Here is a 16,096-nt window from a genome sequence, read left to right as displayed (position 1 = left end):
ATAAGTGAGACTCAAGCTGTAGAGTTTCAACTTGAAAAACATTTATATTGGCTAGTAAAGGGAACACGTGACACAGAGATATGCCATGCAAACTGCAGAGATTTTCCACTAGGAGAAAGACTCTGAAAAGCTACATGAGTACAACATATAAATTAGATAAGTTTGCATGAAAAATTAGTTAGGTAATAGATAGTTTGATCCTTCAAAGAATGTATTTCATATAAGAATGCAAAAACATATGTCTTTCTCTTCAGGTGCAGATAGTAAAACTGTCCTATTTTGCATAACCACTGCAATCATAAGTGAATGATAAACCATTCAGGAGCCCTTTGGGAAAATGGCAATCTTAGGTAAGAGCATTTAGTGCATGAAAACTGCCCAGGACAAAAATCCACACCCAACATACTATTGCAATTTTCTGCTTTAAATGGGAAGTTATCAAATTCTGAATTTGCCTTGAAATATCTATTTTGATGCAGAGTTTCAAATATAATAACCGACATATTCTGTGATTCTGTAATAAGTATTTTTAATGTTGCATATAAAAATATTCCTGAGTCCGGGAGTTCAGAGATCTGTTTTAGATCTTAGACATTTTGCAAGAGCCAGAGGCAGGAGATGACATTCCCTGATGCTGGGATTAAGCCTGGTGCAGAAAGGAGAGGCGTCCTGCACTGCTGGAAGCTGCAGCCTCCAAACAAGCGCTACCTCACCCTTGTGGCACAAAATAAAACCTTTGCCTCGAGTTTTCCTCCAGCATCATCCAGGCTTAGCTCAGGAGGTGCAATAATAGAAAAGGGGGATCAAAGGGAACCGGCAGATGGTGGGGCAGAGAGGGGCACTGATGGCGTGTTCCCGTCTGTGAGGGCAGCCCGCTTGGCAGCCGCAGGGTGGTTATCAGCTGCATGGCGGCGTGATTATGGGACAGCAGCAGGAAATACCTGCTGTAATCTGGGAGGCTGGCAGTTGGGAGTGAGGGAGGAGAACAAAGGCTAGCGTGTGTTTGGAGATTAGAGGAGAGCGGCAAGTTGCTCATGAAACGTGGCCTAGCAAGGCTGCCCTGCCGCTGGAAGTGCGCAGCGCCGTGAGGCCCCATCTGCCACGTGTCCCATGGACACAAGCATTTGAGCTGAAGGACAGCTCTGGCAGGAGAATGAGGTGTGTAGCCCAGCCTTGAGGACTTCTCGGCTGGAAATGGATTGCTCGACCACCAGAGGAGCAAGGCAGGGAGGAGATGTCTGTCAGGAGCCAGGCGTGCTGGCACAATGCGAGTGCTCTTGTCCTAGCAGGCTGGGCTTGGTCATCCTTCCAACAGTGTCCTCATACCTCTTGTTTCTTCTCAAAGAGGCTCATAATTCTCTTACCACATTATAAGCAAATACACTGTGCAGTCAGAGTGCCTTTAAAGTATTAAAACCTTTCGGCCTGGCAGCCTCATGGCAGAACATTCAATAGATTAAATTTATTCAGCTTCCAAAAAGAATCAAGGGACAAGCAGCCATAACCACCCTAGTTGCACTGGGAAGGCACAGCTTTTCTATTTACAAGTTGCCTGGGGGGAAAATGCCAAATAATTTATTCCTCCTCCTTCCCCCCAGTGCAGCTGTGGGGATCTGAGACAATTTGTGAACTTCAGCAGGGCCAGAAGACCAAAGGGGTTGAACTTGAGATCTCCTAGGGTCCTTTTCCGACCTGAATTACCCCAGTACCCTGTGATTTTATGATTCAGCTTTTTAAGGACAAGGCAGGGCAGACTTTCACCAGAGCATGTGGAGCTCTGCAGTTGCTCTCTCTGCAGTACATTATTCACAGGGGCTGTGAGCACTGAAGGTCCTTGGATGGAGTTCTAGCTCCTTACAAAGGAGCTCCTCACATAAAAGTGAGAGGTCTTTCTCTAATAGAAGTCTACACAACAAAAAGTAGGTTCATGTTTCTTTTGGTGATTCCCCAAGTGCTAGCAGTTAATCAGGTCCAAATCTGTAAGGCACAGTAAGCTCTTCACCAACAGAGCTTTCTTCCCTGTCAGACTTCTGCCCAAGGGGTCATGCTACCAAATGAATAAATCAGTAGGTTTCCAATTCTTTCTCTTTGTATGACATCTTATAAGCTCTTTATAAATGATAATAAGACTAATTAGTAACACGTGATGTCTTGTACCTGACCTGTAAGGCCACAGTTTAGGAAACTCTCTCATTTGCTATGAGCTCTCAGCAGATCTCATGACTAGTTCAAGGTGAGAGGGAAGTGAGGACTGCATTGTGCACAGCAGTGGCAGGAGGACCTGTCCTACTGCCCTTCACTCTTGGGATGACATCTCTACTACTAAACCAAGAAGGGTCCCCATGGCCAGGGGACATAGGCTGACTCATGTCTGCACTGCTTAAGAGAAAGTTAGCTGGAATGGTCCAAAGCAGAGAGAGAGACTGCAAATAGCTTGCAGATAAGCAGTGCAGATGATGTGCCTCCCAGGAACCTGAACTGATTCCACAGCCATCCCATATTCAGCCATACCAGGCTATTGTAGGGCTGTGCTCACGGTCAGCAAATAGGATGGCCCAACAGGAGATGTGAAGAGGGAAATAGTCTGTGTAAACCAGCATCTGTACTACCATGTTTTGCTGTGTGTTTTTTGTTTTGTTTTGTTTTGTTTGTTTGTTTGTTTTTTGTTAGTTGGATTTTGGGTGTTGTTTTCTTTCCCCCCTATTTACTCTAGTTTCAGTCTGTGAACGGAACACTCATTAGTGGTGGAAGCACATCTTCCAATTCATCCCTAAGGAGCTAGGTGCACTGTCTGAAACCAAAGAACGTAGAAGGTGATGTAAATTAGGAGAGCAAATATATTCATTTTCACATGCAGCATGCTTTTTCGTGTTATTCAGGTGATGCTCAACAGTCTCATGGCAGAGGGAGAGCAACTCTTGTGCTGTGTGCCATAAGCATTACTCCAGGCAGTAGGCACAATGCTCAGTAAAAGCCCTTGGAAGAGCCCCATGCATCATATAATGCATGTCACACTGTGGTATGGAGCCTTTAATCTCCTCTTGCAACCTTTGCTAGAGATTCAAAATTCTGTTATTCAAATGGGTATGTACAAATGATTGGTCTCATTTATGGATTTTCAAGTACATTTTAAAGGTCAAACAAGTAATTTTAATCAGTCATGTGTGTTTTGACAGCTGATAAGTATCGAATGTGCAGCAGCACCTGCAAAGCAAGATTAATTTTATTCCCCCTTACATATTTGGATTGGGAGCGGGGATGGTACTTCTCTCCTGCTCATTTCACTCTCCATCACCAAGCTCCTGGCATCGATCAACCAGTGCATCCACTGTCATTGCAGCACTTCAAATCTGAGTCACAGCTGCTTGGACGAGGGCCCAGGACCTGTGTCATATGGCTGCCGATTAAGAGAGTAGTAGCTGCATCAGAGCCCTGCTGCCCTCAGCTAACAGCATGCCTGGCTACTCAATGTGTACAGCTTTCTTTTAGGCTCCCTGGCTAGTAAGCATTTGGAAATTTGTCTGGCTTGGTTCTTCTTAAATTCTTGTGTGGTGGTTGTGGAGAGCTGTCAGATCACAAGATTACAACCAACTATCCTCAGTTGCTGTCTGCAAAATTGTAATCAATGAAACTGAAAGCATTCTCCCATTTCCACAAATTGCAGTCACAGGCTGGGAGTGAGGTTTGAACTCGGATCCTGTAGTGTCAACTTCCACCATGAGAACTAAAGGACTGTCTGCATCTCTTACTGGGAGCAGTGGTACACACAGGGATGGGCGGCAAGGCTGATCAGCATGGGCACCGAGTAGATGAGATTGTTCAGCATGGAAAAAAGAGGATTAAATGGGATCTGACAGAAGCCTGTGAAGTCATCTGTCATGTGGAAAAACTGAACTTGTAAGAACTGTGGGGCATGTAATGAAATGGTTAGAGAGTAGGTGTAAGTAGGCAGAAGTGCTTTTTTTGTGTGTGTGCTTTTCCACTGTATTTTTAGAACGTGCTACGAATGGGCGTAATTGCCTTCAGAGAGGGACAGGATTCGTTCACAGAAGATGGGTCTGCTGCAGGTACTGAGTGCTGTAGTCCAGCTCCAGCATCTGGCTGGGGAAGTCCCCAGATCCCTGATTGCTGGAAGCAGAGGCACACCAGGGGAAAAGCCCCTCCTGGCACATGCTCTTCTGCACTCTTCCCTAAGCTGCCAGCAGAGGTGAGTCTAAAAGACTCCTAGATGGAGCCTGTGACAGCAATCTCCAGCTGATCTAGCCAGGGCAGTGGTCAGGAGCCTGTGTGCCACAGGGACATGATCAGTTAGGGGAAGAGGAGACTTTTCATCATCAATCGGAGGGCAAAGAGCTCTTCAGACACTCAGCAATGGTGCAGCTCTCACTCTAGAAAAAAGCTGAGAACCCCTGGGTTTTGCAGCCCATTCAAACTGCATCCAGCTCTGCCCCGTAATTTTTAATTTCCATAGCACAGTTTCTTAAGAAGATCTGGAGGGTGGAGGATTAAAACAATTTACAGTTTACAGAAACTCAGCTTTGTTTTGCTCGGCTCATGGGAACAAAGTTCGCAGTGCTATTTTTATGGTACCACCTTGCTTTTATACTCCACGCTTTGTTAAACATGATAATGAGTTCAGTGCTGTATACAGCATTCAGTGCTGTGCAGAAAAATAAAAGTATTTCCTGCCCACACTTCAAAAGAGCTGGTGTGGTGGTAAAGGCTCTTTCAAGCCAAGGGCTGCTAGCCTAAACAGTGTGTATTCTGGGTTAGTCTGTCAAAAAGCTCTGTATTGTAGATGTAAATTTGTCTTTGTAAGAATGACAAGCTCCTGTTCAAAGCAAAACATTATATAAAGCAGTTCAGTGAGGCACGATGTTTTACTATATTCCCCCTCTGGAACAGAGAGGAGTTTTGTATTACATTAATCAGCCTCTAAGCCCTGAAGGTCACAATTATCTGGCCACTATTTTTCAGTATTAGTGATTTTAGTACACGATTAACTTTCATGTGTGCATCGTTAAGATGAGGAATTGTTTTTGAAGTTTCAAATACAGCAGCAGGTCTTAGCGGTAGTATTTGCCATACTTGCTCAGCCACTGCTAAAAGGGATGATTTATAGAAAATCCAGCTGTGAGTTTTCGTTTCTTCAAGAGCAGGAGGCGGGACTAGAAACCAACCTAAAACCAAGCAGAGCATTGATCAGAGTAGAAATGATGTAGAGCACAGCTCCACAGACAACAACTAAGCATCGTGGAAGTATTAGCTGGCAGATAAGGAGGCGGAAGCAGCGCTCAGTGACAGAGGAGCCATCTGTCAGAAACTGAGAATCAGATTGCGAGAAACCAGAAAATGAAGTACAGAAGAAAGTGATTTTGGTTCAAAGGTACAGTGAAGCCTAAGGATATCTATCTGTTGACAGTAAGTTTCTATACTGTAGCACTGATGTTTGATACAGCAGCTAGCACTGTTTGGAAGGGCTTTTCAGCTTTGAAAACAGAAGTGTCTCCTTTATAAAATAGCTTTTACTTAAAGTTTTTAATTTATTTTTAAGATGTAAATAAGCTTGTATGTTTGAGGTGGCTTGTTTAAAAACTTGTAAACAAACTTTAAAACTACTGTGTCCATCACTCGAGAGGCTGGTTTTATTTAATAAGGTCATCTCCTGCCGAGGATGAGATTTTGTTCGTAACCTTTCTGAAAAATATCTTAGGAGAAAAGACTGCTTTGGCCCCAGTTGTGAGGTGAAAAAGGGTAGGCAAGAATATTTTTTCTGGAAAGGGGAAAGGAGTTCCCACCCAAATAGATCTAAACTAACTGGAACTGCAGCGTATAAACACCCCGGGGCTAAATTCTACCCTCGCTTACACTGATGTAAGTCAGGTTTAAGTCTACTGCAGTTAATAAAATTACTCCTGATTTAATTAAGGATAGAATTTGGTTGCACATTTCTTAATAATGAAAAAGCCCCATGGTTCTTTCCAAAGTGCATTTTGTGTTAGCTGCTTATTAAGGACTCGCTTTATAATACTTAGAAATGAGCAGTGAACTCACGTTGTGATGCATCTTTTGTCATGTGTCTGTATTATCCTTCACTGAAACGAGCACTAAGGCAGCACGAGAGATTGTAAGCAATCCTATTATTTCTTGTTAGCAAGTTCCCCGATAAGGTTTCGTACTCCTTTCAGTTCAGTGGCTTGCATTGGGGGTGATATGCTTTAATCCCAGAAGGTTTGTGAGGCTCCACGTGGCAGTGATAAGATGCTATGAGCTATAGCAGATAAGTGTGAACGTCCCGTACGAGACCCCAGGCTGTGTTATTAGCACTGAGGCAGCTCTACTGCAGATTGCACAGAAAAATGACTCCTGTGGCAGTGCTTTCCCTGTGCTAGTTGCTCCGTGCTAGAAGCAGAAGCATTGGCTGTTGACTGTAAAAAAAAAAAAAAAAAAAGGAAAAAAAAAAAAAAAAAAGCCCGCTCACTATTATGGCCCAATATGGATGACAAAACACTGTAGCATGTGTGGGAAAATGGCTGCGGTCCAATGTCTGGAACCGTTTATCTTCTGGTAGAGTCTGGAAGATGACTGCTTTATGTATTTTACAGAAATCCCTGCTGATTGATTTCATTTACTTAGGGGGAGGGGGCATGGTGACTGATGGTGGGGACAACTGGAGGAAAAAAAAAAAAAAAGTGGATTCTTTACATTATCCTGACATCCTGTTCTGGTTAGGGTTGTTGGCACCTTTAAAGGAGACCGGACCATCGTGGACAGCCCGATACATCGTGCTGCTGCTTTTCCTACTGCACAGTTCGGTTTTTGCTCCTTGTTTCCAGGTCTCGGTGAGCTGAAAGTCGCAGGCTCTGCTTACCGCCCCCTCCACTGGCACTGCTCTCTTCCTGGCAGCATCGGGGAAATCTTGGAAATTATTTGTGAAAGGGGAACGGGCAGAAATTGATACAGGTCTCCGTAGGCTGTCAGAAGCCTGGCTGACAGGGGGCATTGTTACTGAAGAGGGAGGAAGGAATTTGTGACAAAAACTGAGATTTCCTGTCAGTGGGGAGAAATCTGTTCTCAGTGCGCAGGGCTTGCTGAAATAGCTCATCCCACTTTGGCACGTGACTTCTGTACGCTAGGATGATGCTACAGCTTTCTTCTGACGTTTGCTGCGAAAATAGCCACTGTTTCTGTGTTTGGTTGGTTTGTTGTTTAATAAGGAACAAAACTGGGGGATGCTGTACCGTTGTCTTTCCTCTACCCTACTGATTTTTTTGGTGTGCTCTGCCTGCCTGCCTGCCAAGGTGTTTGCCTTCAAATGAATTAATCTCACATCGTGGCATGACAGTCACTGTGCCTGTTATATGCCAGGCATATCTGCAGTGATTTCCTTTCATGCTGCAGGGGATCGGTGCCAGCATTTTCATATGAAACAAGAACGAGAGGTTGACAATTGCTGGTCAATGCGCTGCTACGGGGTTTGAGGCTTTACAAAAATGGGGAAAAAATGGATTCTTCAATTGGCAATATTACTTCAGATTACACCCACCAATCTCTTCACAGGGCCTTCTACTCATGGCTTCAATGCCACATCCAACACAGGGTCACACAGCACAGCTGGAGAAAGGGAAATGTACTGTGTCCATCCCATCACATCCAGTTTCCCATACATACCACTTGGTACAATCAAGACAATTTTCACTGACGGAGTGGGAAGGAAAGAAAGAAAAATTTCCTATTTCACTCCAGCAGCCAAGGAAGCTTCACATATTTATCAAGCATTTGTATCAGATCAACAGGAACCGTTAAGGGCTGTGCATAAATAGCATCCCTGCAATAAACTCAGCATCATCTCCCACCTGAACAGTGTCCTGTGCTGTTGTCCTGCAACATTTTTCAGCCTGTTGAGTTACTCTGGTTTCACTGGTCTTGACATGTGCTTATTTTCTGTGTCTGATTGTGGAAGATATGCTTATCTCAGAGGATATGCTCATCTCTTCATAGCTCGTGTGTTGACCTCTGATTTGCAAGTTTACAGGAAATTAGATTAATCCTAACCCTTCCAACTTTGCTAATTTGGTTTCCTCTTGCAGAACATCTTCTCATTAGGAGCCTCTCAGAGTGCTACCCATTTTTTTATCTCAATTAAGTAAGTTTGAGTCCTTCCTGGTTTTGGCATACCTTAATCAGGGGCAGTTGTTGAGCGGTTGATACCACAGGGTTCAGGTGAAGCTACCAGTTCTTTTCCTTTCTGTATGCCACTGAGATGCTGTGTGGGACAGAGCAAATCTAGTGCTCCTGTGACTTCTTCAGATACGCCATTATTATGGGGTCCTTCATGGGGACCACCTTCTTCACTGAGAGGTCGCTTCATGAGGTAGTGCTGGGAAACAGATCCGATGTAAGCATGTGGTATGTTGTTATTAAAACCCTCTTAAATATTCCTTCTCTCCCTGAGCTCATTAACTGGAACGCTCCACTTTATCAGATTGTTTCGTGTTCTAGGGAAGCTGCATCTGACATGTACTCGTGTCTCACTTTCATCTCGCGTTTGGCAGATGGGAAAGAAAGGGGTCTAAGCCTGAGCAAACTTGTTTTTTCATCCACTGGGACTGCATTCTCCAAGTAATTCGGAGCAGGTTTGGGACGGCCAGCCCTTGTGCCTTTTTCTTCTGCAAGGGTTTGTAGGGCTGTAAGTCACAACCTGTGCTCGGGCCTTAGCCCCTTCTGCTGCTGCCCCTGCAGTCCCTATATGTCAATTAGTCAGCTTTCTAAGTCTCTTCCTTGCCTAAAAAAACCCTCATGTGGTCACTGCAAACGTGCCTTCCTCAGTGGACTACTTACAGAAGAAATATCTTGGAACGTATTTTTATAGACTCTACATGTTACCCCATTTTTGATAAACTGTGTCCTCTTTTGCATTGCAATACAGTATATGACAAGCATAGGCCAGGTGGTAGAACTACAGCTGCCTCTTGTTTTCTTATCAGACGAAGCCAAGATACTGTTAAAAACAGAAGATCAGCTGGAAATAAAAGGGAGCTGTAGGCTGTGAAACATGACAAAATATCTCGTTGAATATCTTTGCAGGACATACAGCAACAGCAAAGCTGCTATGTGCTAAATGGGTTTGGAGTGGAGGCCAGCTGAATGCGATGCATAAATGATTTACTTGTTCATTTATAACCCTAACCTAGAATCATGAATTTTTTGCTGTCCCATAAAAAGGATGACTTTATGTGACCCTTTAAAACCTTCAGCTTTAAGTGGCATTAAGTTGATGGCTACTTGTTTTGTACCTTCAGTGAAAAATTATGCATAAATCACGTAGGATTTGCTCGTAATGTACTCATAATCCTCGCAAGCAAAACTCCCACCCAAACCTAGTGATCGAGCATGGTTTCTTGAACTCAGCAGAAAGGTCACCTCATAAAAACCATGTCGGCATAATAGTCAGGCCACCCAGACAATTTTTTTTGGCTAGGACATTACTTTAATTAAGTGATTGTAAAGTTAAAATAATAATAGGATTCTGATTTAATCAGATGAAAGTCAGGGGAGCTACATTAAACTCAGTTTCCATCCCCCAAACTCATCCTGACAAGCTCAGATCACTCTCTGCTTGAAGAAAATTTTTGCACAGAGGGGCAGAGAGGGATGGGCTCATCCCATCTTAAAACATTCTGGGGTTTGTGTGTTTAAATCGAACCCTTAGCATTGTTTTGTTCCTTAATTACCTCTGTTCTGTTGATTTATTGATGCTTTTGAGGCAAGTAGGCTCAGTAATACATAATCGCACGTGTCACGTGAAAGCTTCTACTGAATCTGTGGGCATTGTGCACAAAAGGAAAGGACTGACTGAGGGGACTTCTGTGGGGATGGTCCTCCTCTTAAAGGTAAAAACAGCAGCAGCTGTCATTAAAAGCTGGAATTAAGGTACTTAATCGCAAATGAAATCAAAGGCCATGTAAAATCAATGGCTAGAGCTGTCTCAGTCCTTGAAATCTGCCCAGGCAGCCAACAATTTGGGCAGAAGGTGAGTGGGCACCTGTGGTCCTGCGGCAGGGGCTGGAGGCTGGAACATCTTCAGAGAGCAGTGCTGGGAGGAGCGAGGGCTGAACATACTGCTTGGACAGAAATAGCCCTTCCAGACCAGGGTGACTCTGGGGGAAATAGGAGTGCTATATGCTTTAGCACTTGTTACGCAGGTTCTGAATTTGTATGAAAATTGTGAATTGCATTCCTTTGCCAGCCATGGGCGCTGATGTACAGTTGAAAAAATCACAACATTGTCCCACCTGGCTTGGTTTTGGGGAGACTTTTGGAGACACCAGTGGCTAATGACTTATTTCAGCAGCTCTGTCATCCTGATTTGGTTTTTAGGAGTATGCATAGATGACCAGGAGCAAATGCACTATATACAAGCACAACAATGTGTACCTCTCTTGTGCTTCTGAGGCACCGAATTCACAATATAGATGTACATTCATATTTAGTGCTTAGCACATTAAATCTCTGTAGGCCTGTAGAAACATGTCTAATTTATACATCCAAATTAATAGAAGAGGTAATCACACATAATAGTCAGTCTTTTCATCACTTAACTCAATGAGGAATGAAGACACTGTTTTGTTTGGACTGTAATTGCTTATACATACCTGAAAATACCATCCCATATTCTCAGTTCTTTGTAAAAACACCACAAGTTTGTCGTTAGAAGAGCATTTCAGGCAACTGCATAATGAGTTATCTTCACTTTTCAACTAAACTGAAAATTAGGAGCCTGACCCAGATCTCACTGGGATATCTCTACTGGAGTTTTTCATTGAACTTAGATGCTGAACAAGCTAAACTAGTTCATTTAAAAATCTGTTTGAAAATTATCATTCAGAAAATGGAGTCTTGAAAGCTCAGTGCTGATAATGAGCATTCCAGCAGACCTTTAAGGCAGCAGTCAAATGCCCTCCTGACTTACATTATTTATTGCATATATATTGCCCACCTGAGCTTCCAGACTGAGTTCAGTAGACAGCTCTATCTCTGTCTTAATTCCTCAGCCCTGGTTGTAGTGGCATCCAAGTGAGGAAAATATCTGCCAGCTCCAGGTGGCCGCGTACACAGATGGGTGAAACATGAGCAGTGGTTTAGGGAGCCACAAGGTCATATCCTAAGAGTAATGGGTATTGTCAATGGTTTTTGCAAAAAGGGACAAAGAGTTGCAAACCTTGCCGAGAAACCTGGGCTTTATTTAGCTACAGTTGAAGAAGCAGCCTGTACCAGAAATCTGCATTTGTACCATTTGTACTGAGAGGCTCTGGGAGGGAGGTTTTAAATAATTTCCTGAACAGTTCACATAAAATAGAAAATCAGAGATTAGAAGGGGCTGGATGGCATCACCTGTTGTCAGCCTCCATATCCTCTCTCTCTGTGATTCAGTGGGATTATAATAGTTGCCGAATAAGGCAGCAGAATTGAGCCTTCAGGTTAAACAGGCTGAATAAGAATTATAAGCACTGTGTAAATAAATTCCCTCTTATTTACAGTCTTGATACTAAGAATTTGTCCTTTGAGTTCTGCATAATAAAATACAAGTAGGATCTACAAATTCTAGTATTTTTGTATTAACTGTGCTCGGGACTGCTATTCTAATGCTTTGGTAGAGTTCCCCCTTCCAATTTTCACTGTTTTAAGTCACTTTAATAGAGAAAATTAATTTTCATTGAAAGCAATTTTTCCCAACATTTCCTTGTTTCCAGTAAGAAAAGAACAAGAACAAAGGCTACCGAACAAAATACAACTTGTCTAAAATCTCATAAAAGCTCTTACACAAGAATCTATCAAGCCTGGGAAAATGTGTTCTTTTGTAAAAACATATTTTTCCTTGAAGTCACTGCTAGATTGCAAAAGTTCACATAACATATTGGTTTGTGTATGTGTTTATGTAAGACGGACCTCTGTATTTCACTTTCTGATGTCAGTGTTGCCTTGGCAACTGTATTTTATTGATTAATAGAATATATATAATTTGTTTCTGAGCTGCATCATCTTATAAATTCATTTTTCTTTTCGAGAGGCGGTTTAATTTTCTTGTTCCCTGAGTAAAATTATTTTTCTGATATGAGAAATATTCTTTTGATCTTTCCGGAGGTGTTTCTGTGGCTGTACACAAAACCTGACAAAGTTTGACAAATATATGCTTATAAAGAAAGTTGTTAAATTACATATTATACACTGATACGTGTATTTCTTAGTAAAGTGCTTTTGCCATATCTTTTAATCTAATATTTTATCTGTAGTTTCACTGGTGAAGCAATTGGAGACTCTGTCCATACAGTTCTGGTTATTAGATGCTATGTGGTGCTTTTCATCCAGAGATTTCAAATTCTGATTAGTAATACTTCACAGAATCTCTTTGAACTAAGTATTATTCTGGAATTTATTTTACATCTAGATAAGCTGAGATATGGAAAGTTTGAAACTTAGCCTCAAATCAGAGTAAATTTGAAACGGTACCGAGAATAACTCCTGAAACTCAATAAACTTTTAATCCTGTAATTCGTTTTAGGTTTGTCAGCTTTAATAGTTAGTTCCCAATTTATTTCTGTAGCATTTCAAGAACCCGTTGTCCTGCTGCCGCGATTGCTGGACATTTTTACGAGAAGTTGTGGTTCTGACCTGACGACCTTCCATCTTCGTGCAAATGGGGTCACGAGTGAATGCTACAAGCAGTAGGGGAGAGGGTAGGAAAGGAAGGATACCGTGTTCAAGTTCAGATGGTGCCATTGGCTGATCTCATGCACAGCTCGAGACATCCGCATCGTTAGATTTATCAAATATCCTCCTACGTTGGGTTTTATCTTTCCCCCCCCCCTTGTTTATTTGTTTCATGGTTTATAAGTATTGCAGCAGCCAAGAGCAGCCAGGGTTTGCAGCTTCCCAGATCAGATCAAGCAGTAAGAAGAAAACTGGGAAGGCCGAGAAAAAGGAGGAGGAGTACAAGTAATGGATGGGAAAGTAATGGAAGTTCAGCCAGATGTTGATGTAAAAGCTGTCTTTTACATAGAGCTGAAAGCGCAGCCATCCCTACAGCCCTAATATTAACAATTTACAAATTATAACAGTGACTGTATTTGTATGTCATACAGAGTGTAAATTATGGGAATGGGTTGTCAACACACATAGGAAAACAAGTCTGAAAATCTCTAGCACTTTCTTTAAATATAATAGTTCCTGACAATTAAATATCCCATTGGTTGCTATCTAAATATTTATCTTCAGTTAAATTACAAGAAGTCCGCAGTCAGAGAAAACCCACGCTCTTCTGTTCTCTGTCTTAAAGATTAAATTATGTTCCACCTTTGAAAAAACACTTCGTTTCGGGTTTTATTCTGCTTTATTTTTGTGGATAACTTTGGAAAAAAAAAAAAAAAGAGAATGAGAGAGAGAGAGAGAAAAGAGTTTGCCATTGATGGCAAGCAGGGACAAAGGCACTGTTACTAGATTGTGGTTTTGAAGGCTGTTTACCATGCTAAGTCAGAGACCATAATGTGAAATCATGTTTTTAATCTTTCAGATTAAAACATTCAACAACAGGCCTTCCTAGCAACAAGGCTCCACCTAACACAGAGCCTCATTTTCTTGCAAGCATCCTGCAGTTTTACATGGATTTTCTGGGCCAGTCTTTGGCAGCAGCAACACTAATTTATTCCAGATGAAAGTCAGGCCCACTATAATTAGCAATACCATGGTATTTGTCTGAAAAATCGAGAAACATTGGCATTTGCTAGAGATGCGGTGTGTCTTGTGGAAAACCCTTTTAATTCTAGCTTTTAGGTACCTGGGTCTAAACAGATGATCCAGCTCATTTGGCATAGCTGCTTCATTAGTCCGAGGAGAGAGGGATTTGCTTGCAGAGAACTTGAAGACCCATTCCCCCTCTCCATCCATCCACCCACTGGAGGATGATTCAGTCTGCCTTGGTTAAGTAAATAACCTCTTCCCTTGGGAATATACAGGAACAATAGGAAATAAATGCTGGCACCTCCATGCAGTTGGGATCCATTTACTCATTTGAAGATTGTGAAGAAGGTTGTGACTTATCTTCCTCTTGCATAATAACCCCAGAATTGGAACACTCACCACAGAGGGAGGAGATACTGGGCTCTACTCTGAGTGGGGTGAACTCGCATCTTCCTCTCTTAACTCAGAGGATCTAAACTCCTGCCTTCGTAGGATGACCATCCGTAAGTCTTCATACTTTTGTTTCTTACCCTCTCCTTTTCTGTCTGTCTGTAAAGACTGCAAGCTCTGTAAGGCACCAGCATGTTTGTCATTGAACACTGAGCAGCACTGACTTCTGTAAGGTTTTGATTTTGGCTGAGGTTTGTAATAAAATAGTAATAGTAGCAAGTGTGTGTATTTCTCCCTTCACACCACAGACAAATAAAATGCGGAGTAAAAGCCTTGTTCTGGGAGATGCATTTCTTGGGTTTGGCTGATATTGGTAGAAGATGAGCTTTATACCTTTGGTTGTGACACAGTTTGTGGAACAGAGGGTGAGTCTCCAGTGATGCTGGACTTGATGTATATTTAGGGAACACCTGGCTGCTTGTTGGTTTTCTATTGGCATGACTATGTCCTCATTTTTGAGGTCTCTTCCAACCTAGAAATTCTGTGATTCTGTGATTTTTGATTGTCTCTTCTAGAGACGTTTGTGCCAGAGTTTATCAGACCTGTAGCACTGGGAAACATTGTGCTTCAGGTTCCTGTCCTATAACTGACTCTCTTAGGAACTTTCTCGGACCTAGGCAAGCACACAGCTCAGGGCAGAGGGTGACTGCAGAGCTCCTACTCAGTCTAACTGCCCCTTGGCATCTTCTTCTCTTTGAATTTCTAAAGAAGGACAGAGTAGGAGGGATGAGGCTGTGAGGACAATGTGCTGCATTATGCAGTCACTCCTGCAACACTGGCGAGGAATGCAGCAGTGATGTGTTCCCCAAGTGAGTCATTCTGGAGCTGCCAGAAGTTGTAGGAACCCATTGCCCAGTGATGAGTAGTGGTTGACCTTTATTCCCACCATAGAGAATATTGTAAAATTGAGCCAAATGAGATGCCTTCTGAGCACTGGCATCGATGCAGCCTGGTTTCCTATGGAGTTGAATTCCTTCTCCCCAGCTTGCTGAATCCAGAGTCCTTGCTGGAATGCAAGCAGAAATCAAAAGTGTGACGTGGAAAGTAGTAGGTGAAGCTATATGATTTGTGGCATGGAGACAGAAAAAGAAGGCACTTTTAGGTTTACCTTAAAATCTTTTAAGTTATTATAGTGAAAAATTGTTGAGAAAATCATTGTAAGGAAAATATGGGGCCCCCCCTGCCAATTAATCCCTAATGTGTTTCAGCCCAGCAGATGGATAGCCACTGACAAATTTGGTCTGAGCTTATCAGGCATAGTAAATTACTGTACAGCTTACAGGCAGCTAAAGTTATATCAGTACATTGCTCCTATAAAATGACGGTTATTTTGATAATCTGCTTTGACAGCTTTAAAGGTATTATTAACTCTAACTACCTTCTATTAAATGATCTTTTAAAAAGAAATGAATTTCCATTTAACAACTCAAACTACACTAAAATGTATATTCTGTCAAGGAGAGTTTTAGAAGTACACGAATGCTGTGTTGAGCCTTCCCTCTCCTTCTGCATCTCCCCATCCCCTGTGATAAAAATATCATGGCTCACATATGGGATATTCTTCACATCGTTTCAAAAAAAAATATTAACACTGAATGAGAAAGAGTTTTTCCATTTGTTTGGAGTTGGTCTTCAACTATAGAGTAGCAATTCAGACGCTGACAGTATAAGAAAAGCATCCAGAGATGCTGCTGGCCACTCTTGAGAAGTAACTTTTTTCTTGAAAGTGAGATTGACACAAATTGTTCAGTGAAAGTCACAGAAATCAAATATATTGCTGTGCCTAAAACGTTTAACATATGGAACTCACCAAAGCTTTTGTAATTTCGGATTTACCCTTTGCTTTCAGATCTCTGGCAACTTCTTCCTAAAGCTGTTTTAGTATTTTTTATCCAAGTCTGCATAACCA

At 42.2% G+C, this 16,096-nt stretch overlaps 1 protein-coding gene across 11 annotated transcripts in view; it reads left to right on the top strand.

Annotated features, from left to right (window-relative positions):
• Positions 1-16,096, top strand: part of STARD13 (StAR related lipid transfer domain containing 13) — a 294,539-nt gene that overhangs the window by 211,340 nt on the left and 67,103 nt on the right. Inside the window, exon 1 of one of the 11 annotated variants that reach the window (XM_068672955.1) lies at positions 5,185-5,386. The exons of 8 other annotated variants lie outside the window; for them this stretch is intronic. Coding sequence is in view for 1 of the 3 variants with exons in the window: in XM_068672952.1 (XP_068529053.1) it covers positions 14,231-14,240 (10 nt within the window). In the remaining 2 variants the exon portion in view is untranslated. Of the gene's footprint in view, positions 1-5,184; positions 5,422-14,193; positions 14,241-16,096 lie in introns of those variants that run through there. 2 more of the 11 variants (XM_068672953.1, XM_068672952.1) reach the window with 2 other exon arrangements.

Source organism: Anas acuta, chromosome 1 (genome assembly GCF_963932015.1).
Source record: "Anas acuta chromosome 1, bAnaAcu1.1, whole genome shotgun sequence".
NCBI classification, from domain to species: Eukaryota; Metazoa; Chordata; class Aves; order Anseriformes; family Anatidae; genus Anas; species Anas acuta.
Note: the sequence above shows the minus strand (reverse complement) of the source record. Positions and strands in the feature narration are given on the sequence as shown.